The 24,644-nt window shown below is 38.4% G+C and overlaps 1 protein-coding gene across 3 annotated transcripts in view; it reads left to right on the top strand.

The window, feature by feature from the left end:
* Zfand3 (zinc finger AN1-type containing 3) overlaps positions 1–24,644 on the top strand; it is a 312,164-nt gene that overhangs the window by 270,035 nt on the left and 17,485 nt on the right. For 2 of the 3 annotated variants that reach the window (XM_047557737.1, XM_047557736.1), the window contains one exon: positions 14,079–14,246. In XM_047557737.1, the coding sequence (XP_047413693.1) occupies positions 14,079–14,246 (168 nt within the window). Of the gene's footprint in view, positions 1–13,953; positions 13,978–14,078; positions 14,247–24,644 lie in introns of all 3 variants that reach the window. The other variant, XM_047557735.1, reaches the window with a different exon arrangement.

Raw genomic sequence — 24,644 nt, 5'->3', positions numbered from 1 at the left:
GACTGGCTGTCACATCTAAACCAACAACATGAGAAAATACTTTAGCCAATAAATTCACTTGTTTATGATTCAAAATCAGACAGTTTAACCTTGGAAGCATTTCTGTCATGGGGGACTTCATACTGTGATTAGTTTTTTGAACAGCCAAGTGCCTCTGTGGGCTCAGTTAAGCAACCTCACACTATATACGTGTAATTATTTTGGTACACACACACACACACACACACACACACACACACACACACACTGCTATAAAAGCTTATTTGACCTTAGGCTCCCTGCTGTTCTGAATTCTCTGTTTCATTAGTGCTATCAACCCACAGAGTTTCAGAAATGCACTCCCAAATAGCAGAACCACAACTCGGAAATTTAAATAAACCACATTTCTATTAGGTCAGTGGATGGGGGAGTTAGTTTTATTCTGTGCATTTCCCACATTCATCTGCCCTTTGAAAACTTATTAAAAATGTATATGTGTGTGTGTGTATATGCAAGAAAATGGGGTATTTAACTTAGATTTTTGTCCATTTTTCTGTTCCTTCAGCAAGAGATAGGGACTATAGCAGACAATCTTTGAGATTTTTACCTTGAATGTGGGCCAGGATACCTATTTACTTGAAAAGATGTTCTGTCTGCTGCTGCTTTGTTCCTCGAAAAAGTTTAGACCGTAACAGAGGGACATGTAAAGTCTGTGATTAATCATTAAAGTATACTTATAAGTAAGTGCTAACTTTACTGCAGGTACAGAGAAGCTTGAGCTTTCACTTTACTGCTGACTATCTGCTACAACCATTTTTCTTGTGCTCTTCCATCAGACTTGAGCAGAGCCAATACTTCTGGAAAAGAAGTCAGGAGGCACTCTAGCCAGTCATATCCAAGTATGGTTACTCAGGAATATGATTCTGCCTTTAAAAAAATAATAATTTCAGGCTTACAGAAAAGTCACAAGAATATTATATAAAATTCTCAGGTACTCCTCACCCACATTCTCTAGTGATAACATCTACCACACTGGCTTTTATCTCTGTGTGTTTTTCTGAATACATGTGTTTGTGTGTTATATCCATATACCTAACCATTTGAGTAAGTTGCTTTATTAGTCAGGGTTCTCCAGAGGAACAGAATCAACAGGTATGGTTACAAAAAGGGAATTTATTAGATTGGCTTACATGACCAGAAGCTGGATAGTCCACAGTGGCCATCTGCAGACTGGAGAGCTGGAAGAACCAGTAGCTGCACAAGCCAAGAGGCAGAAGCCCCAGAACAAGAGGAATCAACAGTGCTACCATAGTCTGAGACCAAGTCTTCTGGAAACTCCCTGGAGAATCACTGGCAGAGTTCTCTTTGGGAGAGTGAAGAAGCAGCAATCAAGAACCCATTCAAGAAGAGTCGAGCTTGAATCTGCATCTGCTTCCTCGTTCTTCCAACTTTTATTCCATCCTTTTGGGCGGTGCTGCCCACGCTTAGGAAGGGTCTGCACTTCAGTTCACTATCCCACATCCCAATCATTCCTAGACACACCCTCATGGACACACCCAAAAGCCTCTTAATCATCTGTACCACTTAATCCAATCAAGTTGACAATTCAAATTAACCATTACAGTTGCAGATTCAGTATTCTTTTATACTAAAAACTTAAGTTTGTAATTCTTAAAATCAAGAAATTATTCGATATGACCACAGTATAATTTTCAAAATTGGGAATTTAACATTTTTATGTGATATATAATTGATTTTTGGTATGCTTGTTTATAGTCTGAACATTTTGATAAATAACCCATTCTTTCATCAGAGAGTTGGGTAGAATCAGTTGAATTGAGGTTAAAATGTTAGGTACTTGCTCCTCATGTTTCAAATGTGGATTAAAGACAATCTTCATAATAATAATTTTTATGCAGAATTCCTTGCCTCTGATTTTCTAGCAGTTAATTTTACAAATGGGGTTATTTATTCTTCTTTTATAAACCATTACCTTAAGGCAGCTTTCTTCAATCCTTCTAAACTTACCACACACTTGGTAGTACTGACTTAACACAGAGACAACCCTGAGTAACACCTGCTGCACTCATTCAGGGGAATAAAAGGCCTTTTTCTGAGTACTCTAGAATATCTCTGAATTTAGGTTCATTTAGCTTCATATCAAGGGGAGTTAAACTGGAACATAGTATGTGTTACTTATAAGCTTAAGAATTTGCTTTGAGAAGTAATGAGCTAAAAGACTAGATTTTAGGTAGAAGAAACTAAGTGATGGGTAGGAAGAGGAACTGAATTAAACTGATGGTAAACTAGAAAAAATAGTTTAAAAGCAAATCAGATATTTTTAACATCTACTCAGTTATGCATTCAAGCTGATTTTTTTAAACAGTAAAATACAAACATTCAAACATTTTTCCTTTACATTAAACCTGGAGTAATGTCCCAGAGGATGATGGTCTCTAACATCATAAGAAACTTGTCCTATTACAGAGATCTTCATTTTTGCCTCCTCCTCCTCCTCTAATAATATTATTATTTTATTGTCGAGTATCAATGGAGTATTAAACATAGCTGCTTCTGCCCTTATCCTAGAAGCTTACATTATAAAACAGGCAGAATAATTGGAAGATTAAAAATATCCACTGGGATGGTAGTTAAGCTTCATAGGAGTGAGATGATTTGCATGATTTGACTTTTTGTCTCTGTTTTTAACAGTGATTCAGAAAAATTACTTGAATCAGTGTCTCATCTTTTTTTCTTCTTTTTTTCTCTTTATTTGTTCTTTTTAGATATACATGACAGTAGAGTGTATTTTGCAATATTATATATACATACATGTTATCTCATTCATCTTTATTCATTTCCCCACTCTACTCCTGTAGTCAGTGTTTCTCTATACAGGACACACATTTTCAGTCTTCCTGGTCAAAAGGACCCAGAGCCAGATCAGGTTAATCCTTCCCTGGACAAGTTCATCAGTGTTTTGAAAATCAAGGCATTGGGGCATATTATTATTTGAAGACGTTCGACCTATCCCTTCCCTCCAAGCCTCATCAAGTTAACAGTAGGGGGAAGTGGCCCCAGTCATAGGTACTACCCAACTGCTCAAAATAGTTATGTAATTTAATGTGAAAACGTATGCTTCAGGAAACCCGAAGTAGGAAGAAAACATTCTGTATTTTTATGAAGTTTAACTTCTAAATGAATGTTCTGAGAAACTAAATGAAAATAGTGTTACCCATCTTATATACAATTATTTGAAAATAAATCCAAATATATAGATATTATGACCTTTCAAACATTTTCTTTCCTTGAAGAGATGAAAAATAAATCATAGCTGATATTACTTTTCTGATAATATTGGGAAAGATAATAGAATAAAAGTTCAAGACTAGACGTATCACTGTAAGAGTTTTTGAACATCCATGGATCTAGAATTTATAGCTAAGGAAAAGAAATTAGGAGATTTAGGCACGTAGCCTTTGAGGAGTTGCTCTTTGTCTTGGATTTTTGAATCTTGCTTTTCTTTGTTTTGTCTCACCTTGATAGTGCTCCCTTATTTTATATGTATACTACTGATACTATACAAGTAGTATTTTTAAAAAATTGATGTATTATTGTGTTGTCAAACTCTAAAATACTGAAGCATGTTAGAAAAGATTATCTATTGAGGGTTATTTATCAGTTTCATTGAAAACTGAAAAATCTATGGGGAAAAGTAATATTTAGTTGGGCAGGTAGGACAGGTCTTGCTAATGGAGAAGCTAAAACAAGGAAGTGGCCAGTATCAGCTGCTGAGGAACACTACTGTATTTATTGCTGGACTGACAGGTTCTGCTGACCAGCTACTTCTTGGAATTTATCCTGGTGATGTCCTTTCAGTAAATAGTGCAGCAGAAGTGGCATTTAACAAACAGGGATGGTGACTACAATTTTTCAGATGAACCCAGGAGTGGTTTATAAGCTGGTAACCCGTATGTAAGCCATTTTTATAAAGAGAACTGGCATACGAACTGTAGGAGGCTCTCAGGATGGTTGCGAGGAGGAAGCTTCAGTTTCTGCCTGTGGGGCCCATTGAAAGCTACGAAGACATGTTTTGCCTTTTCTGCTTATTAGAAGAAAATTTCAAATGGAGATCCCCTACTTTTCTTGTGCTGTTTGGGGGTGAGGTGGGTGGTGCACTTTGTTGCATCATCCCACCAATAATCGGTAAAGAAACTGGATGGATTCTTTTTCCATAGTATGAGAATATTGAATCCAAGATTAAACTCAAGATATGACAGATGGTACAAAGTTAGCACATCAAAAATGAAAATCAAGAACAAAACTGATTTTATGTAAGTTAAAAACTGTGACTACAATCTATAGAAATCCATAGTTAGCAGAAGTGAGAAGAAAATGATGTGACAAATCTCATATAAATTGTATTCTAAAACCAGAGGACAAATAGTTATTCAACAGAGGTGTATCCCCAAGAAGTTGGTGATCATATTTGGACAAGAACTTTCTTTTTGGAACAGAGGGAAGAGCTTGTTTTCATTCCCATACTTGACCCAGAACCTGTCCTCTGCCCTCATTCCAGAGACAGGTGGGTCTTTGTATAGATAGGAAGTAGCAGAAACTTGTCTTAACATTCAGGTAGAATCTTTTAACAGTCATTGGACAGGGGATATCATAGTGGTTAATAGGTATCTAGGCCAGGGCCTTGGGTTCAAATTCCAACTGTTGTTCTAGCTGTGTGACCTCAGGCAGTTCTCTTAATCTGTGCCTCAATTTCCTCATTTGTGAAATGCAAGTACTAAAAGCCTTATTAACTAAATTAATTAATATATCTAAAAGTATTTATAAAGTGTGGGTACAGAATAATGCTTTGTGTTCACAGTCATTATTATAATGCTTATAGCTTAAGGAAGCTCTTTTATCATATCCACCTGCTTAAAAATGTTTGGAAAAAGATTACCTATGGTATGATTCCATTTACAGTACTGTGTATATGTCCATATATATGGTATTATTGAAATGACAAAATTATAGGAATTGAGGAAAGATCAGTGGTTGCCAGGATTGCCAGGGACCAAGTTAGGGGGAGGGAAGTGATTATGGCTATAAAGGTCAATTTGAAGGCACCTCCTCGTGATGGAAATGTTGCATATCTTGACAACATTCATATCAGTTTCCTTGGTTTTGATATTGTACTAGAAAGTTCCATGAAATGTTACCATTGGGGAAAAATTGGTAAAGGAAGAGTGCATGAGATCATTGGTGTTTCTCATAATTACATATGAACCTCAAATAAAGCATTTAAAAATAAAAAGAAAATGAGCTAGGAAGGCTCCTTGTAGAGAAAAATTGGCAGTGAAAGCCATGTATATGTTTCAGTAGACAGACCAATATGGGAGGAAAACTGATCCAACCATTGACACTTTAGTGAGATGTCTGTGACCCCTTAAGGGGGAAAAATTGAACCAGCTGAGGTCAGAGAGGGGAAAGATAATTAGCACCTTTATTTCCATAAAAACCCATCAAACTGGTGTTTTCCAAGTGCCTATGCTCCACAGACTGTGAAATGGTCTGTTTACTTGATGATCTTTTCTTTTGGGGGATGGGGGTGGTAAAGAAAAGAAGGTAAATAAGCAAATACTTAAATATAGATGGTGGGCCTAATAGGAAAGAACATGGGGATGACAAATGTGGGCTAAATGTCATCTGTCAGCCTATATATATATATATATATATATATTATAGGTCTTAAGTTCAGAAGGTAACTTTTCTGACCTGTCCCTTTTCTAGTCTTCTACTTCTTAATTGCTTCCCCTCCATAGAATTTAGCACTTCCATTTTTTGTGTTCATAGCATTCCATTTGTACATTAATATTGCACATACTATGCTGTAGGTATATTTGTATTATGGATTGGTCTCACTGAAGGAGAAATCACTGCCTTATTCATGTGTGTGTGTGTGTGTGTGTATTTTCATGTTCTAGGGAATGGAACCCAGGGCCTCAGGCATGCTAGGCAAGTGTTGTGCCACCTAGCTATATCTCCAACCCTGCCTTACTCTGTTTTGGTTTGCCAGTTCAAAAACTCAGTGCCTGGCACACAGTAGGCACTCAAGAAATAATTAATGAAATGTTCTGTTGTCTGTGGCCCTGAACATACTGGCTATTAATCTAGAGACCTATAAAAATGAAACAGAGCAAATAAACTTGGGATATTATTGTACTAAATGAGATTGTGATTCTTTTTGCAAATGTGGGCTTTTCCTTTATGTTTTTTAATCTGATGAAATTCTTCCTTAGATTTTAAATAAAGAAAAATTTGAGAGAGTTGAGCAGTTTAGCAATGAAAAGATGTCTTTCAACAACTATTAACAACAGTATGCAATCAGCCAGGAGGAGAAGGGTTATCAGAAAAAATCCAGGTGGACATTGATAATTAGAGGAATGACTTGCATGACCCTCTGGAATCACTTTTAGTCACAGGGAATGCCATCAGACTAAAAGAAAGAACTCATGAGTTAAAATAATAGTTAGCTCATCTCCTAATATTTGCCTAAGTGTATCCACTCCATATCAAGGCACAGATGAACCTTGTCCTGATGTCCACTATGTGTCAGATATGCAGTGGAGGCAGTTGGAGGAAGAGTATTCTTTCCTGCTCTACCAAGATATTGTAGGGACTGGATTGATTGCATGGTACTTGCCCTTCTTCACCTGGGAAAATGATTAAAAATCTTCTTTTAAAGTTGAACAGTGTTACTAATAAATAGAATGAATAGAGGATTTGGTACATCCCACAGGATAACTAACCAACACTATTAAAAAAAACCCACATTTTTTGAATGGATGGGTAGGTGGGTGGATGAATGGATGGTTGGATGAGAGACATAATGTTCCAGATTAAAAAAGACGTGTAGAAACATAAGAGCTAGGGGTTGGGGAGGTAGCTCAGCTGGTAGAGTGCTTGCCTTGCAAGCATCAGGCCCTGAGTTCGATCCCCAGTACCGCAAAAAAAAAAAAAAGAAAAAGAAAAAGAAACATAAGAGCCAAATATAACAGTGAAACTTGATGGCACATAACCTTTAAAAAACAGTGGGATAATTTGAAAATGGACTGAATATTAGTTTGATTATTAGACGACACTGAGCACTGCTCTTAATTTTGTTAGGTGTGATATTTTAGTCTTGTAAGGAAATGACTCTGTTAAATTACACTTTGTATATGTTACAGAATGAGGTATTTTGGTGTTGGAAACTTATTTTCAGATGGTTCATGAGGGAAAAATAAATAACTGTGAGAAGAATGTAAGGAATATGGCAAAACATTAATAGTTATTGAATGTGGATGGTGTGTATATAGGCATTTGTTATTTTATGTGTTTAAAATTTTTCAAAATAAAAAATTGGTCTTGGCCCATACCTGTAATCTCAACTGCTTGGGAAGATGGACTGTGAGGAAGTGAGAAATATGATCCCAGCCTTTAAAACACGTCTTTGGGGTACATGGGTACTTGTGTCCTGAAAGGCATAAATTATCATGACCTATGACTTTTGTGTATTCTGCTGCTCTTTAAGCTGATGTCCAGTCAGAAAAGGCCCTGTGGAAGCAACTTCTGCATTGCTGTCATGAAGATCAAAATCAGACAGTCAGATGATAGCAGTTACCCCAAAGATTTCTCTTGCCTTGAGTTTTTCGAGCATACAGAGAAAGGCAGAGAGCCCACAAATTCAGGTGCACTCTCAAGATAGATCTACTGACTAGGCCTCCATCTTCCCACTGTGTATCCCCACTAGGGAGAAGAGTCAAAAGTCTGCTTTTAGTCTCCAAGGCAGAGATTGTGGGGGAGAATTGTCAAGCCTGCCCTTGTACCTCTAATAAGAATGGTGAGAACCATCAAAAATAATTTGACATTTGGGGAATGCGGTTGGAGAAGAAGAAAGGAATTAAAGCTTAGGAATTGTACTGCCCAGCAGGTTGCAACAACTAACAGATAGCTATGATTTAGAATTTAGCATCCTACTTATATTTCAAGCTAGATCCTTCTCCATTCAAATGAAGATGGCATTCTCTACAAAATTTTAATACTCATTCTAGAACCTCGTTTTCTATCCACCTTACGGTTTTCTTAACAGACTCGTTATTCCACAGTTATTCTAGGGCTCTAAGGAAGAAAAGAAAGGGAAAATCCCAGTCAAGGGAAGTGGAAAAATAAATAATTTTAATGGGTAATGAAGGAGTTGCTTTTTTTTTCTTTTGTTTTGTCTGTCTTTGAAGTCTTTTGAATGCCAGGGGAGGATGAGTCTAATCCTTGCGCACACTCTGAAAGCAAAGCATGAGAAGAAACACAAAGAAAAACTCAAATGTAAGACAGACTTTTTTCAAGTCTCTCTTACTAGTTTTTCCAGTGAAAGAGTGGTGCTTTTTGTGGACGGAAGTTTTAGTATTTTAGTAGCTTAAGCTTCTTTTAAATGGTCAAAGGAGAAACTGGATTGATGTGTAAGGGTTCATTAATTATTGCTCTTACTGATGTTTGCATAGGCTGTTGGAATCACAAATGTCAGTCTGTCAAGATTCTGTGATAGGTTCTAAAAACTGATTGAGTACCTCAAAAGCTGTCATATAGTCTGAGATTAAACAGATTCATCTTTCGTGAAATTAAGAAAAGGTGTGGGTGAAGGAAGTAGAAGAGTTTCTTCTTTTTGTTGCCTCTTTGCTTCTCCCACTCTCCTGTTTTATACTGAGTGTCGACTCGTACAGAGGATCCTGCATGAGATGTCAGGAGGCCACAGCCATAGTTAGTGGCCCCGGGTGTATGCAGGCTGCCAGCTGCACAGTGACAGGAGATTAAGAGAGATGGGATTCAACTCTGACAGGCTTGACACAATTTATTTGGAAATTTTCAGGAGAGAACATGAGTAATAAAGACAAGAACAGTGACAGTAAGGAACAAATGTGAATTTCTGTCAGAGACAAAACAGAATTTTAAAAGAAGTAGCTGTGTTTGTTGTTTCCAGTCAAGCTCTCCAGTTAAAATGTGTTCCTAAATTGAAAGTCTTAACATTGCTTTCTACAATTGGCAAGGAAAGCACAATTAGAATTTCTCTCTTCAAAAGTCCATATGTTTTAAAAATGATTGTACTTGTTTCTGTCACCAATTAAGCAGTGATTACCTTAAGATCAAGAAAGCTGATAGGTAAACTTCTTTTTCTTAAAAATTTCCTACCTCATTTAATCACATGATCTCAGACTTTCTTTTAACTAGAAGATCTGATGTGATATCTTTGTCATTCTATTAAACATTGGCAAGAGAAAAAAGGGGGTCTGCTGAGTACCAAGAGCTATGAATCTGGCATGGGAATGTGGCAGCTCTGCATGGATATTCCCAGACTAGATTGTGTGCTCAAGAAAAAGCATATTGTGGGGGGGAAATGCTTTGGTGGCTCTTTATGAAGGACCTTAATTAGAAGTCACTCTTAACTCCTGGGGTGGGAACAGTTTCTAGCTTGCCACTACAGATCCTCCTGCTGCTAATGAGCATGCTCCCTGAAAGGACCCGTTTCTTCTGACAGTTAAAGCTGTATGTAAGAGTTATTTCTGTTCACCTTTCTCTCCACATTTAACCCTTACTCGCCAGGTTCAGAGTATGCAAGTAAGCTAATTAGGTGTTCTCCATCATTGTTCAGGAAATTGAAAATGCTTCAAGGTAATAGGAATAATATTTGTGAGCAAAAAATAAGTAATCAAGGTTTAATTTATTTCAATATAGATAGTAGAGGGTTCCTTTAATGTTAACCATGTTTAGATCTATTCTGATAGTCTTTTTCTGATTGATACAAAATTTATAATTGAATAGTTGAATTTTGTAGTCATTATTATGTAATTACAATCCCTGCCGTGGATATCTGTTTCTTCTATTTAGGCAGCTCACCCCATTGCACAAAGTGTCATTAAGTAATTAGCTGAGGATATCTAAGTTTCTTCTGCAGACAAGATGATGATGATTCTATAGACTACTATTTATTTCATTGGCTTCTAATTAAAACAAATTGATTTGTGAGAAAATGTAAAAGAATGTTCTGCTTTACCAAAAAGTTGTATATAATGCAGTCACCATTTCAGATGGCTGCATGTTGGTAGTGGTAAACAGTTTGGGGAACTTCATTCCCCTCCCTCTTTGTGTTTAGGGAGCACTAGAGGCCAGGAGGATTTCTTCCTGCCTAATAGACCTGTCAACTGAGGGAAGGATATGTGGGCATATTCCAGAGCCTAAGAGTTGTACAACTGGGGCTGGGGTTGTGGCTCAGTGGTAGAGTGCTTGCCTAGCATGTGTGAGGCACTGGGTTCAAGTCTTAGCACCACATAAAAATAAATGAATAAAATAAAGGTCCATCAACAACTAAAAAAAGAATTTTAAAAAATTATAGATCTCAATGTCTGGAAAGAGCTCCATGATTCTAAAAAAATTTAAAAAATAACACGTTGTGTTAAACATTTTGTCTGTCTTGGTAGAATTGTTGAGGACTGCTTCTTGCAGCTCAGATGTTGTTTACATGCCTTTGGTTATAGATTTAAATGTATGCCAGAAAACTGACTCAAAGGACCTGCTAGGGCTCAATGGTGTTCCTTTAGGACAGCCAGTGCAGCGCAGCCAGAAACTGTAGGCAGCATCAAAGACCTCCCTTAGGAACAATTATTGCAGGAATTCCCCATGTGTATTGCCTAACAGAACAGTAATTCAGTAGTCTTTATATTAATGTAGAATAGATAAAGGAAAATCTCAGCCAAAATTCTTGTAATTTTTTCCCCTTAGCATTGTTATTGATACATGTTGACCAGATAAAGTGGGAACTTGAAGGAGAAAATGTTAGGACTGGACAGGCCTCTTAACCCTTGGGGATTCAATCAAAGCAGATTGTTCAGTGATGACCAGTGGTGATTATGATATGTAAATTTGAATTCTGTGTCCCAGTCATAGGCATCATAGAGTAATTTTTTTCACATATTCTTATTTAAAAAAATAGTTAGCTTTAGGACCAGGATTGTAGCTCAGTGGTAGAGCACTTGCCTGGCATGCATGAGGCAGTGGGTTCAATTCTCAGCACCATGTATAAATAAATAAATTAAATAAAGGTCCATTGACAACTTAAAATAGCTTTACATAACATTGCCAACATTTTAAAAGTTTATTCCTTTTTTTTTTTTAATTCCCCACCCATGTTTTATTATCACCTGAAATTAAATCATCTTTTTGCCCCCAAAGATTTGCTTTAGAAATGGAAATAGGTGCTCTGTGAGTAGAAAGCACATTTGACAATTTGGGCTAGATTCTTGGAAAGAGCTTGGAATGTGAACTTTGCATCTCTAGACACACACTCTATCAGACGTGGGATCTGAGTGATCCTTGTTTATGTTGTAGGTGTGCTGGCATCATGCTACAGCCCTCCAGCTTTTAATAGTATTGTAATGACTGCCTTTTCCTTATGTGGACTCTCACCCAGGTTGGAAGATAATTTCTTATTGGGATTCTTCAAATTTAGATCCGTTTGTCTTATAATAGACCTTTTTGTTTTTTGGAGGGTTTTTTACTCTAGAATTTTTTCATCTTGTTAACACCCCCCAAAAAATTATATCTAAATAAGGCTATTAATACAAATAGTGCCATTTCTGGCTTGTGAATAAGTACCCCCAGGAGAGCAATGTGGCACATAAAAGGTGAATTCATTTTGGCTGGCTGCTTTGTAATGATTTACATTTAGATTGTTGTTTGTTGCTCTTGTAGAAGTGTGGGGAGGGGCCTGGCATGTCTGGCTGCCTCAGTCACCACACTGGATCTGGACAGCTTCGCTCAGCAGAGCTGGGAAATAGGCTGAACTTGCTTTCAATTGTTTTCATCAAATGCCTTATTTAGTTGGTTTGTATTGGGGGAAAATGTCACGTAGGACTGGAAGAATTAAATGAGATGAAAAATGAAGTTTGCAATTGCTTAGAGTGGTGCAGGCCTCTGTATGCGAGTTACCAGGTGGTGGAGCTGGGGCTGTGAGCAAACCATACCCTATTGCTGTCCAAGTCAGCAGATGATCTTGGGTGAAGTGCAATATCCTTCTCACACAGGAGGAGGATGGGGAAAGGCATACTGATAGCCCTCACTAAAATACATCCAACATGCTGCATCTCCTCACTTGAACCACTTAAAATAAAAGATCAGGGCTCCCTAGGAGAAGAATCATTCATTCAAGAAATGCTTATTGAGTTGTAGGCATGGAGGGCACATGGCAAAACTGGTGAAATTTCTTGTTTTCCAAGAGTTTCCATTCTCCCAGGAGATAATTTAAAGGATAAGTGCTGTGGAGGAATGTAAGGCAGGAAAAGGGAGGAGTGCTAGGGAAGGGGAACAGGGTAATGAAGATGGGATGATCCAAGAGGAAAACTTCTTTGAAAATGTGACTTTGAAGCAGAGGCTTAAAGGAGATGAGATCCCATTTACACCTGGGTGAAGCATGTTCCTGACAGAGGGAACAAAAGATGCAGAGGTCCAGAGATAGGAGACAGGAGGCTAATGTCGATGGAACACAGGGAGAAAGCAGTAAGAGGTGAGGTGAGAGATGGGCAGGTAAATCATGCAGGACCTTTGGAGAATCATGGCAAGTATTTGTTCGACTTGGACTCTGAGAAGGAGAGCTATGAGGGTTAGAGGGTTTTGAGCAGGGAAGTGTTGTGATTCTAAATTAGGATCACTTGGCTGCTCTGTGGGAAACAGACTATGGGGGCAAAGGGATGAGCAGAGAGATCAGTTAAGAAGCTCTTGTTTTAGGCTGATGAGATAGTGATGGCTTAGACCATGGTAGAGGGATGGAGAAGTGAGAAGTAGTGGGATATGGATTATTTTGAAGAAAACCATTTAGGAGAATCCCTTCCAGAGGTGATTTCACACAACCACTTTGGATCCTTGGCCAAGAGGTGCATCAGCACCAGCAATCAATATGCAACAGCAACTATTATGGGAGTACAGAGCCTCAGGTGCTACCCCCCCCTTTTTAAACAAATTATTTGCAGCCTGCCCATGACATGAACTTTATTACATTTTAGTTACTTCATTGAGATTGTATAAGATACAAATTGTCATATACTACAGCTTCCTCACCTGTCATTTTGTCTCGGGCCTTAGGGTTATGGTGCCAAGTACTGCCTTCTGTAACCACCCACAGGAGAAGCCATGGGATAGCTTGTTTGTAAATAAGATGCAAGGATACTCTTTTACTCTGAATAAAATTGGACTTTTTTTATATTAGAGCCTGATTCTTATGTATTTAGGAATAGAAATGTGAACTAGTGACTTTACTAGAAAAGATTAAATCTCCCATTAAACACTGGCTTCCAGTATGGAATTGTGCTAAGTATAGTGGTATGAAAATACATTAGAACCCCAGACGCAGTGCCACATCCTGTAATCCCAGCTACTCTTGCGGCTGAAGCAGGAGGATTGCAAATTCAAAGCCAGCCTCCGCAGTTTAGCAAGGCCCTGCCTCTAAATAAAATGTAAAATAGGGCTGGGAATGTGAGTCAGTGGTTAAGTGCCCCTGGGTGTTCAATCCCCAGTACAAGAAAAAAAAAATTAAATTTTTTAAAAAATGGTTGGGGGATGTAACTCAGTAGTAGGATGCTCCTGGGTCCAATCCCCAGTTCCACCACCACCAAGTAAATACCCACAAAGAGGTAAATCACTCATACAAGCAGTAGCCACGCAGGCTCCAATGAAGAGAGTACAAAGAGAGGATCCCACTTCTAGCTAGAATAGTGTCATCATAAAAACTTAGCTATTTTTCACATCAGCAACATGGAACTGATTTTTGTTAAGCTGCCCCTACCATCCTCTTCAACTTCGGCCTAGTTTGTTAGAAATCAGCCCCAAAAGTACACGCTTGTCTTTGTTTTTACAGTATAAACCAGGCAAGTAAAACTGGCTCTCTTGTTCATACAGGTTCAGTTCCTTCCTGCACAGGAGGTAAGAGTCTGATCTAAAAAGTACTTGGCAGTATAGTAATTAGCTGTGCTTGCCAGGATAAGCACTAATTCTGATCCCCAAATATATGTTGTTTTGGTCAGATTCACAGTCTGAGAATGAGGCTTCACCAGTGAAACGGCCACGACTACTGGAGAGTACTGAACGGTCTGAGGAAACCAGCAGATCTAAACAGAAGAGTCGACGTCGGTGCTTCCAGTGCCAAACCAAACTGGAGCTGGTGCAGCAAGAATTGGGATCGTGTCGCTGTGGTAAGATCTCCCCCAGTGGCATGGCAGAGACTGTGTCCTTAACGCTCCTGCACAGCTTTAGAAATTACCCTATGAGGCCAAAGTAATTCATTCCTCTCCTGAGTACCTCCTTGCAAGCTATAGGGGTAGAGTTTGAAAAATCCGAGTGCAAGGTTCTGACTTCTAAATGTTCTTCATTTCCTCTCATACATACAAAGAAGACAAAAACATATCCATCTGTTCTTAGACATATTGAGTTACATTGTCACTGCTCACTGCTTTCAACTTCTCCCCACCACTTACACTTCTGGGTCCTTCCCATTCATGAATTCAGAAATTAACCTAACCAGAAGTCTGGGATTTATACCATAAAATTTGAATAAATGTGTTACTATTTTTGATAAATGGAATATCTCTTCCCATATCCCTTTTTTTTAAAAGTGTTTTTATTAGTACATTATAGTTATACATAATATTGGGATTCATTTTGACATAATCATACATGCATGGAATATAATTTGCTCCACTTCAGTCCCTAGTACTTCCTCTTTCCCTCTAATATTCTTTTAAATTAAGGTTTGATTAGAAAATAGGTTTTGTTTTTTTTTAGTTCATCCAGCAAATTAGCACCTAGAAGTAGCCTGAAAGTAACCTTTCCTTCTTAATTCTCCTGTGTAATACCACCTCTTAGGATTGCTGTACAGGGATGCATTTTTTGAAATTTTATATTTATCCACAGTGGAACAAAACTTAAGCCAGTTCTTCCTCTCCTCTTGACTACATATATCATGTCATACAAGATTAAAATTGTGTCACTAAATTATTTTTAGGCTGGCTTGCAGTTTTTCTGTTCCTGTTTTTAGTTCCTGATCATATAGTATATTATATGTACATGTAGTATTGATCTTGGACTGGTGAACAGAGATCTTATCAAGCAGATTTCCAGCCTTGCTGTAGCTTCTGAGAAGCCTATATCTTTCATCCCAAGAAGTTAATGTTGGAATTCCCCCCTTCACTTCTGGAATAGCCATAGATACCCTATAAGTATTATTGCTGGTAGTGAGGACTACATAGTATTATTATTGCTGGTAGTGAGGACTACGTAGTAGTTCACTCAGCATTTATAAAATGATACTCCCTGGAAGTTCTCTATCTTCTGAAGATTGTCTTTTCTATTCCTATTCCTCAATTATATGCCCTTTTGGAAATGCAAAGGCAGGGTGTATTAGCTTCTCATGGAAATTAAGTTTGTACACCTATTCCTGACATAACCAGGTAGGTATGTTTACTGCATGCTCTGGTATGTATGGCTTCACAAAGCTAGAAGTATATATTAAATTGCCAGAGTAGGAAACAGTTATGAAAGATCCAAAGAAGTATTTATTTATTTTTTTAAAGGATATTCAGTATGCTATTAAATGCTTATAGAAAAGTATAAAGAAGAGGGTTAAGATAGGTGGTGGGGGCAGTCTGTGACAGAGTGTCTAGGATTCATTGTGTTTATGCATGTGGTATGGTCCAGGTGAGGCCAGGATCTTATTCTTGGCTATGTTTGGGTCAATTCTTCTAGGTAATTTTAAATTCATAGGTCAGGGATATTGTGGTTTGCCAAAGAATCTTTGGGGTCTGGTGGCTAGTCAGCTTTGCTCCATGCTGAGCAGTGTGTCTAATCCTTTGAGGTCTGCAGATTCTTGTTTCTGTGTTCATTTGAAACATTAGAAAGTTTCAGCAGTTCACTGTTAGCAATATGGTGAAGACTATCTGGCCATTTTGCTTGTTGCCTTTATAACATAGGCCTATGGTTGTTTCTCAGTTAGAAATGTGACTTTTTCCTGTCCCTTATGTTCTCTTCCTCCTCCTCCATCAACCCCTCTTCTTTCCTTTTTTTGAGGAGTGGAGGGCGTAGGGTTGGGAGGGTAGGCATGCTGGGTATTAGACCCAGAGCTTGCACATGCTAGGAAAGCACTCTGGTCTACATCCCTAACCCTTTTTAAAATTTTGAGACAGGGTCTTGCTAAGTTGCCCTGGCCAGTTTTGGACTTACAGTCCTCCTGCTTCAGCCTCCTGAGTAACAGGGATTATAGTAATGTTCTTGTTTCCTTCTTGAAAGTAACTGAATCCATAGGTACTAAGCAGGATTTGCCATAGCAGATCAAGCAATTAGTCCGTCAAGTGTATTGTCTTGCCCTCAGTGTGCTAATGCTTCCTCTCTGTCAGGCAGCCAGTAGAATTCAGCGATGAGATCCAGAGGTGATATAACCAAGTCTCCCAGTTTACCCTTCAGCTTTGATGCAAACTACCTAATTTCCTGAGGTCTTATTAGCTGAGGAAAATCCAGAAACAGCTGTTAGATGACTTCACCTTACCCCCAGTGAAGCCGAAGCCAGCCTATCAAACTATCTGATTATTCTGCCATTCTTTTCACCCTCCTGAGCAGGAGACTGAGTATCTAAGTGCCTATTGGGTTTGCCCCAGGCTTCCATTCTCTTTTTGGTTATCTAACATGTAGTCCCTTATCTTGTGCCCAATTGTGAGAGTCTCCTTATGGCGTAGATTTGACTTTTTGTTGGCGTCATAAAGACCAGAGCTTTCTACAGTCCCTTCACATGGAACCTTCCTAGAAGGAGCTGGAAGTTGAGTTTGGTCTACCAAGAACCATATACCATATGCCCATTAAAAATGACTGAGTTAGCTGCCATGTGTTAAATGATGGACAGAGATGGGAACATACACAACTATCTTTGACAAATAGCTTTTTGTTCCTTTTGTCTGCCTGCTTGGATCTCTCTAGGAAAGGGTGAGTTGTATGGTTATTTCCTTGAGGATGCATGGAGTGTTGGAGAGATGTTTAACTGCCCTGAAAGGTTTTGGAAGGGGAAAAAACATAGTAATTTACTACTGAAATTGAAGACTCGGAAAGGTAGTTTGAACTCAAACAGAATACTTCTTCAGTGCAGAAAATCTTTTTTTATATATATTCACAATCTTTTCTTCCATTCCCTTTCCACTCTGTACAGGTTATTAACTGCTGACAAGAAATTCACATCTCATAAATAATGCTTAAGAGCCATTGCTATATAAATTGAATGTGTTATGAATTGTGATGGGCCTTTTTGTAGCATTCCATGCCTAGAGCAGGAAGAACAGAGGATGTCATTTTCATTAATTTCTAATGAGGTGCCAATTAAAGGCAGGGAAGACGCTCCAAAGGGAAGAGTGGCCAAGCTCCCCTGAATCCTCCGCCCCAGGGCTGTCATCCAAACACTGCCAGTGAAACCTTCTCTAAAAATTCCATTAAATTACAGTCTCATCGAGAGCACACACAGACACATTCAGCTTGCCTTTGATCTTCAAAAGAGCAATTTGTAAGGCGAGTTCTGAGCCTTCTCACATAGGGAATGGCTATAGGTGATAGGAATTTTTAATTGCCAAGGCACTCCATGAGCTTTCAATAAGAAGGTGAATTCTGAAGATGAATTCTCCTCTGCTTCACTGTGACTAGATAACCTTTAAATCAACAACACCAAAGTAACACCCTTTTCCTGTGAAATCTTTCAGGGTGCCAATTAGAAAAGGCATGTGGCAAGGCTGGGATGATAGTCTGCATCCTAGAGCATCTTCATTGGTTTAACTTCTCAAGATGGAAAACAGTTGCATAAAATGGATTTACTTGTTTCATTTTCTACTCAGTAGGCAAATTGATCAACTCATTCTTGTTGCAGGAGTGTTGTCTTCTGAAATGCCACACAGAGGATGTTACTCTGAAACCTGGCCATCTTTATCAGATCTGGGCCACATCACAGCCACGTGAATCCTGTCTTCTCTAAGCAGATCTGTGTGATACACAGTGTGGCTTTTTAATCTCTGCATTGCTTCTCAGAAGCACACAGTTTATTTTTAAATACAGTCTAAGAGCTTGTATAAGTTTTTACATATTTTCAACTGGTGGTGACTTCACACACTGTAAATGGATAGTTTCCCTTTGAGACAGTAGTGCTTTTACTAACCTCATGAGTAATCTGACTTTATTGTTTTCAAAGTAAGTTTTCTTTTCACCTTAGAAACCCAGGGGTGCTATAGCTGGGGCCACTACAGTAGTGTATTGTCTTCAAATGTTTCAGTGGTCATTTCTGCCCTATCATTCACTGTCAAACCAATTCAGCAAGCCTTTGAGATGACTATGGATAAAGCATTTTTCTAGGATAAAACACATTTTTAGACTTTTCATCCAGAACATTTTCCAGCCTTTCTGTGTTTCATGATAATGGCATTTTTAAAGAATATAGCCCAGCCCTTTATCCCTCCCCACATATACCTTTCCACACTTTTTTTTTTTTTTTTAAGATAGAGCTTTCCTCATTTGGGGTTTGGCATATGTTTCTTCATCACTAGATTCAGGTTACACATTCTCAGCCAGCCACAGCACTATATGTGATGATGTGTTCTTTGAGGGCTTTACATTGGGAGGCACAGCTGTCCATCAGCTCCTCATTGTTGATGTTAACTCTGATTCACCCACCCAGTCAAGGTATTATCCTATTTTTCTACTGTATAGTTACTGTTTTTCACCTTGTGCCTAATAAGCAGTCTGTGGGAAACATGGTATGGATATGTAAATGCCCTCCTCAATAAAAATTTCCTCTGATTCAGCATCTATTGATGATTCCTGCTTGAACCAATCTTACTATGATGGTTGCAAAATGATGATTTGCTTACTATAGTGTTCCTTTCACAGTTACCATATTCTTCTGAAAGAAAAGTTGCTTCTCTTCCCCCATTTACTTTTTATTGGTATGAACTCTTACCTTTTTCAGTACTATTCTTAATTATTTTGGTGTTCCCATTATCCAAGATTTAGCTAAGTTGAAGTTCTTTCAAGCTTGCTCCTGTGTTCTTGTAACATACTCCCCATCTTTTTTGGGCATGTGAGGAGCAATTCCTTATTCTCTTGCCTAACAAGTATATTCCAGGTACCTCTGTATTTACTTTTTTCTAATTCTGGAATTAGCCATTTCTCCAAGAATCCCTAAGATGATTTTAATATGCTCTCAAGTAGAGATTTACTGTGCCTGAGAGGAAGGCATATACATACATGAAATAACTGGCTTTGTACTAAGGTACAGGCCATATATTATAAGAATATGGGGAAGGAAATATTAATTCCAACTGGAAGACTCTAAACAGGCTTCTACAATTGTAGCTTTAAAGGAAAAATAGGACTTCAGTCTAGGAAAAAGCAACTGCTTGGGCAAAGCTGGTGTTCTCTGTGCAGCCACATGGGTCCTTGGCATCAAGTAAGGAGGGACTACTACTAGAAAGGGAAGAAAAGGTCCTCAGTTCCAGGCTGAGGAGTGTGGATGTTGGTTTACAGTGAGAACCCATTAGTGGTTTTGGATATGGTCAACATGACCTAATTTGACTTTTTTTTTTTTTTTTTTTTAAACTAAGAACACAGGAAAGTCAAGAAGGCAATTGAATAGTTGTAGGGAAATGATCTGGGACTAATACAAGCTGACCGTAGTGAAAAGGAATGTGTGTCCCAGCTGTCACTGCCACTACAGGAGCCTGCACACTGAATGAACAAATAGTAATGTCCTAAGGTCCAGAGTGGGGCAAGGAACTGTAGTGATTATGAAGTATGTAGGGAAATGAAACTAGCAGGTTAATCCATTTCACAAGCTCAAAAAATCAGCCCATGTGCCTGTACCTTTACTTTAATTCCTTTCCGAGTGTGAGCCTGTCAGGAATGTTTGGCATTCTCTCTTACATCTCTAAAAAGAAAGTGAGGTCGTACATTCTTAGGAAAACATCCCTATGCTGTGTAGAGTTCTAGCCTGAATTCATTAGAAAGCTCTGTCACACAGGGAAACGCCTAAGAACCTTTATCATGACCAGAACTTATTTGGCTGGTGGGTGTTATCACTGCTGCCATGGAGTGTAAAGTCCCTGGTCTGCTACAAGTTGTGCAGAGAGAATATGGTTATAAGACCCAGCTCATTAGGAGCTCCTGGGTCTTGTTTGTTTGTTTGTTTGTTCATGTTTTTAATTGAGATGCAATATTTGCACATCTTTATGGGGTATAGTCTGATAATTCAGTATGTGGATACAATGTGTAATGATCAAATTAGGTTAATAAGCACTTTGATCTTCTGAAACATTAATCTTTTCTATGTGTAGGAACTTTTATATTCTTCTAGCTAGTTCCAAATATGTCATAGATTGTTGTAGTTGGTAGTGACCCTACTGTGCTATAGAAAACACAAATTAATTCCTCTTTTCTGTATTTTGATACCCCCTATCTAACTTCATTCTGTACCTACCCTCCTGCTCTTCTTAGTCTGTACTGACCATTGTTCTACTGTGTTCTTCTATGAGATCTACGTGTTAGTTTCCACAAATGAGTGTGAACTTGTGGCATTTCTGTGTTGCAGACACTTATGTATGCATGCATTTATTTTACTTGTTTAACCACTTTTATTAGTTCAGTATACATAATAGTTGGGTTCATTTTTACATAATCATACAAGCTTGAAATTTACTTAATATCATTCTCCATTGGGCCCTCCCTGTCCCTTTCCTCCTCCCTCCCCTCATTCTTCTTTCTCTACTGGTCTTCCTTTCACTTATTTATTTGTTTACTTATTTACTTATTTTATTTAATTATTTATTAATTTATTTGGTGGTGGTAGTGGTGCTGGGGATTGAACCCAGGGCCTTTTGCATGCTAGGCAAGCGGTGTACCATTGAGCCATACCCCCAGGCCCAAGACTTAGAAATTTGACCAGAAACTTTCCAACTGCTAGAATAAAACATAGGGTCAGTACTAGATCAGATGTGTATAGCCACCAACTTTCTTAACAAGACCCCTAAAGTTCAAGAAATAAAATCAAGAATCAATAAATGGGATGCTTTCAAATTGAAAAGCTTCTGTATAGCAAAGGAAACAAAAGTGTAAAGAGAGAGCCTATGGAATGGGAGAAAAATCTTTGCCAGCTGTTTCTCTGACAGGGATATGAATATCTAAAATACATAACTCAAAAAACTTAACCATGGGACTGGGGTTGTGCCTTAGTGGTAGAGCTCTTAAACTTGCATGTGTGAGGCACTGGGTTCGATTCTCAGCACCTCATAAATAAATGAATAAAATAAAGGTCCATCAACAACTTAAAAAAAAAAATCAAATAACCCAATTAATAAATGGGGAAAAGAGCTAAACAGACATTTCTCAGAAGAAGAAACACAAGTGGCCAATAAGTATATTAAAAAGTGTTCAACATCCTTAGGAGCTCCTGTTTTTATGCTGAGTCTGCTTATGAAAGACTTAAGTGTCTCCTGTACTCCTTAGATAGCAACTGGGTTTGTGTGCTTCCTGTGGTAGAAGAAAAAACAAACAAAAACAACCGCAAAACAACAACACATCCTGTGATGGGAGTTGTCGTATGTGAGAAACCTGAGAGTAATTGGAAATCTTGAGGCAAATTGTGAGAAAAATTTGTCCCTTCGCTATTTTTTTTCCTTTCATTCTCGCTGTATTTCTATCTAAATACTAGTATGCTGCTTGTTTTCCCCATATAATCTTTAACGAATAAGTGTTCTAGTCCAAAACCAAATAGATTAGTCCTGTGCTGCCTGTCTATAATTTCAAGTTGAGGTTTTAGAGTAAAACAAACCTTTTACTGAACATGAACTCCCGTGTATTTAGCCCATTAGAGCAGTCTTAGAAATCCAGCTTACCATATGACCTTGACAGAGCTTTGACAGGTCTGTAGAGACATGACAGAAACATGGAGAGTTTCCCCTCCCCAAGCAAAGGAGCATCAAAGGCCAATCTCCTAAAATACAGAATGTGCAGGTCCTGTCTGCTGCAGCCTGTGTCACATCCCTACCCTTGTTCTACTGTCCCATGAAGTGAAATAGTTTCCATTTCAAATTCAGATTTGCACCTGTTTCCATGGTCCAGTTTGAGCAACTACAACTGCACTATATTTTATCAAATATTTGGATAGGTTACCTTGCTTAACAGTATTTTTATGGGGAAAAGTGGATTCTTGTGAATTGAAATAAAATGTATTTTTAAATTTCGTTCCAGTAGTAAATAGTTTTATATTTTTGCTCAGCAAGGTTGTCTTTCACTATTAAATAAGATTTAGGGGTAGGTTTTTCACAGTTGTACCCTCCTAATACCTAACCAGATTTTAATAGCTATAGTTGAGGGAAATATTCTAGGCAAATGTGGGAATGTTCAAATTACATTCTTCACAAACAGATGATTTAACTTACGGTAAGCTTCCATGTGGCCTATATAAAGTCCACAAAACTGTTTTGAAGACTTTTGCTATTTCATCGGTGCATTTCTGTTTATAGTTGAAGCATTTTCTTCATAGTCACATGTCTCATGTCTGTTTAGCTAAAGTGGAGAAAGCCTACAACCCAAGAGTGGCTCTCTTCTCTTCAAATCAGCATCCTAACAGAGACCCGAGATACTGTTCTGGGGCTGTTCTGCCTGGGGATGATAAAGCAAACCATAATGAGAAGTGCTGTTTTTTGAATTAAATGCAAAATCACAGAAATATGGGGGTGGGTAGATATAGTCACATACTAGCAATTGTTTAGTCCAACTCCTTACTGATTGACTGTGCTGGGGATTGAACCCAGGACTTGCTAGGACAATGCTATCAAGCACTCTGGCACTGAGGCATACTCCCAACTTTTTTTTTTTTTTTTTTAAATAAATGAAGAAACTGGAGCTAGAAAGGTGGTCATTCCCTCAGATCACAGCCCTCTACTAAGTAGTAGTATTCTTTGAAACCTTTGATCTAAAATTCAAAACTTGCTGAGGAGTTTCTAGCCTCTGTGACTATATGGCAGTGCCTACTCTTTCTTTCAGGGTAAGTGCAGCCCCACTATCTGCATCTTCCTGACACATTTTCTACCCCATCATCTCCACAGAACTCAACATATCTTTTCTAAAGTTACCCACATTTTTGGTCTTTTTATACTAAAATATCTGACTCCCCAACCTCTTCTTAGTCATTAGTTTAACCTTCAAAAATTTGCTTTGGTTCTCTCTGGAACCTTTGCAACAAAACATCACAAAATAGGACCACACTAGTCTTTAGCTATAGCTTGATAAACCTGCCCATCTTTGACGTAGAATGTAAACACTAACGAACCTTAGTAGTCATCCATCTGGTGCCAGTCCAGCGCCCTAACCTGAAGTTGCAGATACCATATCAGCCGTGCGTTGGAGTGTAACCCAGCCATTGGGTACATCTCCAACATAGAGGGAGAATGGCATCACCATAGGCCATGGAGACTGATTCTTCTCCACTAAGCTAAAACTAGCCTCCTGTAACACCCATGTTTCTCCTCAGTCTGCCCTCCAGAGCAACCTGACATATCCTCTTTCTCTTCTGTAAGCTGCTTTTCACATATCTGAGCAGAGTTAGGCTTTCCAAATCCTTAACTCCTTCAGTAGCAAGTCCATTCCCAGGGACTAAAGAACTGGTTTTGGAACATTAAGGGCAGAGTTGCATACAGGAATGCCAGATTTGGCTCAGTGTTTTTCTCTATGTTTTTCACATTGGGGGCTCGTACAAAATCTGGGTATCTTTGTGAAGAAAACCCTTCTTCAGCTGGTCATTTCCTGAGACTGTTCAAAAGCCTTCTCCTTTGTGGAGTTCATGCTTGGCCTGTGTTGATATATTTCTCAGAACATATTAAAATTGTCTGCACATGCATCCTTCCTCACAGACCATGAGCATTGCAAGGCAGGGACTATGCTGTATTTTTCTCTAGTTCTCAGCTCCAACTGCAATACCTGATGTGTAGTGATGCTTCATAAACATGTGAATAGATTGAGAAACCCCATACTATTGTAGTTATATGATCCTCTGGTGAAGGAAACAAAATAGTTTCACTGAGCATCTCCTGTGTACTGGGTGCTGGCACTTGAGTTATATCATTTGACCCTTTGAATACATTGATGAAAAAATGGTACCTCCATTTTTACAGAGAGGAAAACTCAAAACTTTGAAATAACAGAAATACTAAGAGGATACCTGGGTTTGAAGCCTAGGTCTGTTGAGCTCCCCAAATCCCACTGCCTTTTCATGTCCCAAAGCTGACCCATTCGGTGCCCTTAACAGTGAGGAGATGACTATAACTTTGGCTGTCCATGTATTTTTAGCCATGTACAATTTAGCCCATTCCTTAACCACTTTTCCAATTCAGGGATGCTTTTTGTTGAACATTAAATAATAAAAATGTGTGTGACCTACTATGTGAGAACCACTAAGATGGTATTTGTTTTCCAGTCATCCTCGTGCATTGTTTTTTGTTGTTGTTATTGTTTGTTTGATTTTTGTAGCAGTTCTGGGGATTGAGCCCAGGGGCATTCTACCATTAAGCTGTGTCCCC

This window comes from Sciurus carolinensis, chromosome 7, assembly GCF_902686445.1.
Source record: "Sciurus carolinensis chromosome 7, mSciCar1.2, whole genome shotgun sequence".
NCBI classification, from domain to species: Eukaryota; Metazoa; Chordata; class Mammalia; order Rodentia; family Sciuridae; genus Sciurus; species Sciurus carolinensis.
The sequence above is the reverse complement of the archived record's forward strand: the minus strand, read 5'-3'. Positions and strand labels throughout refer to the sequence as shown.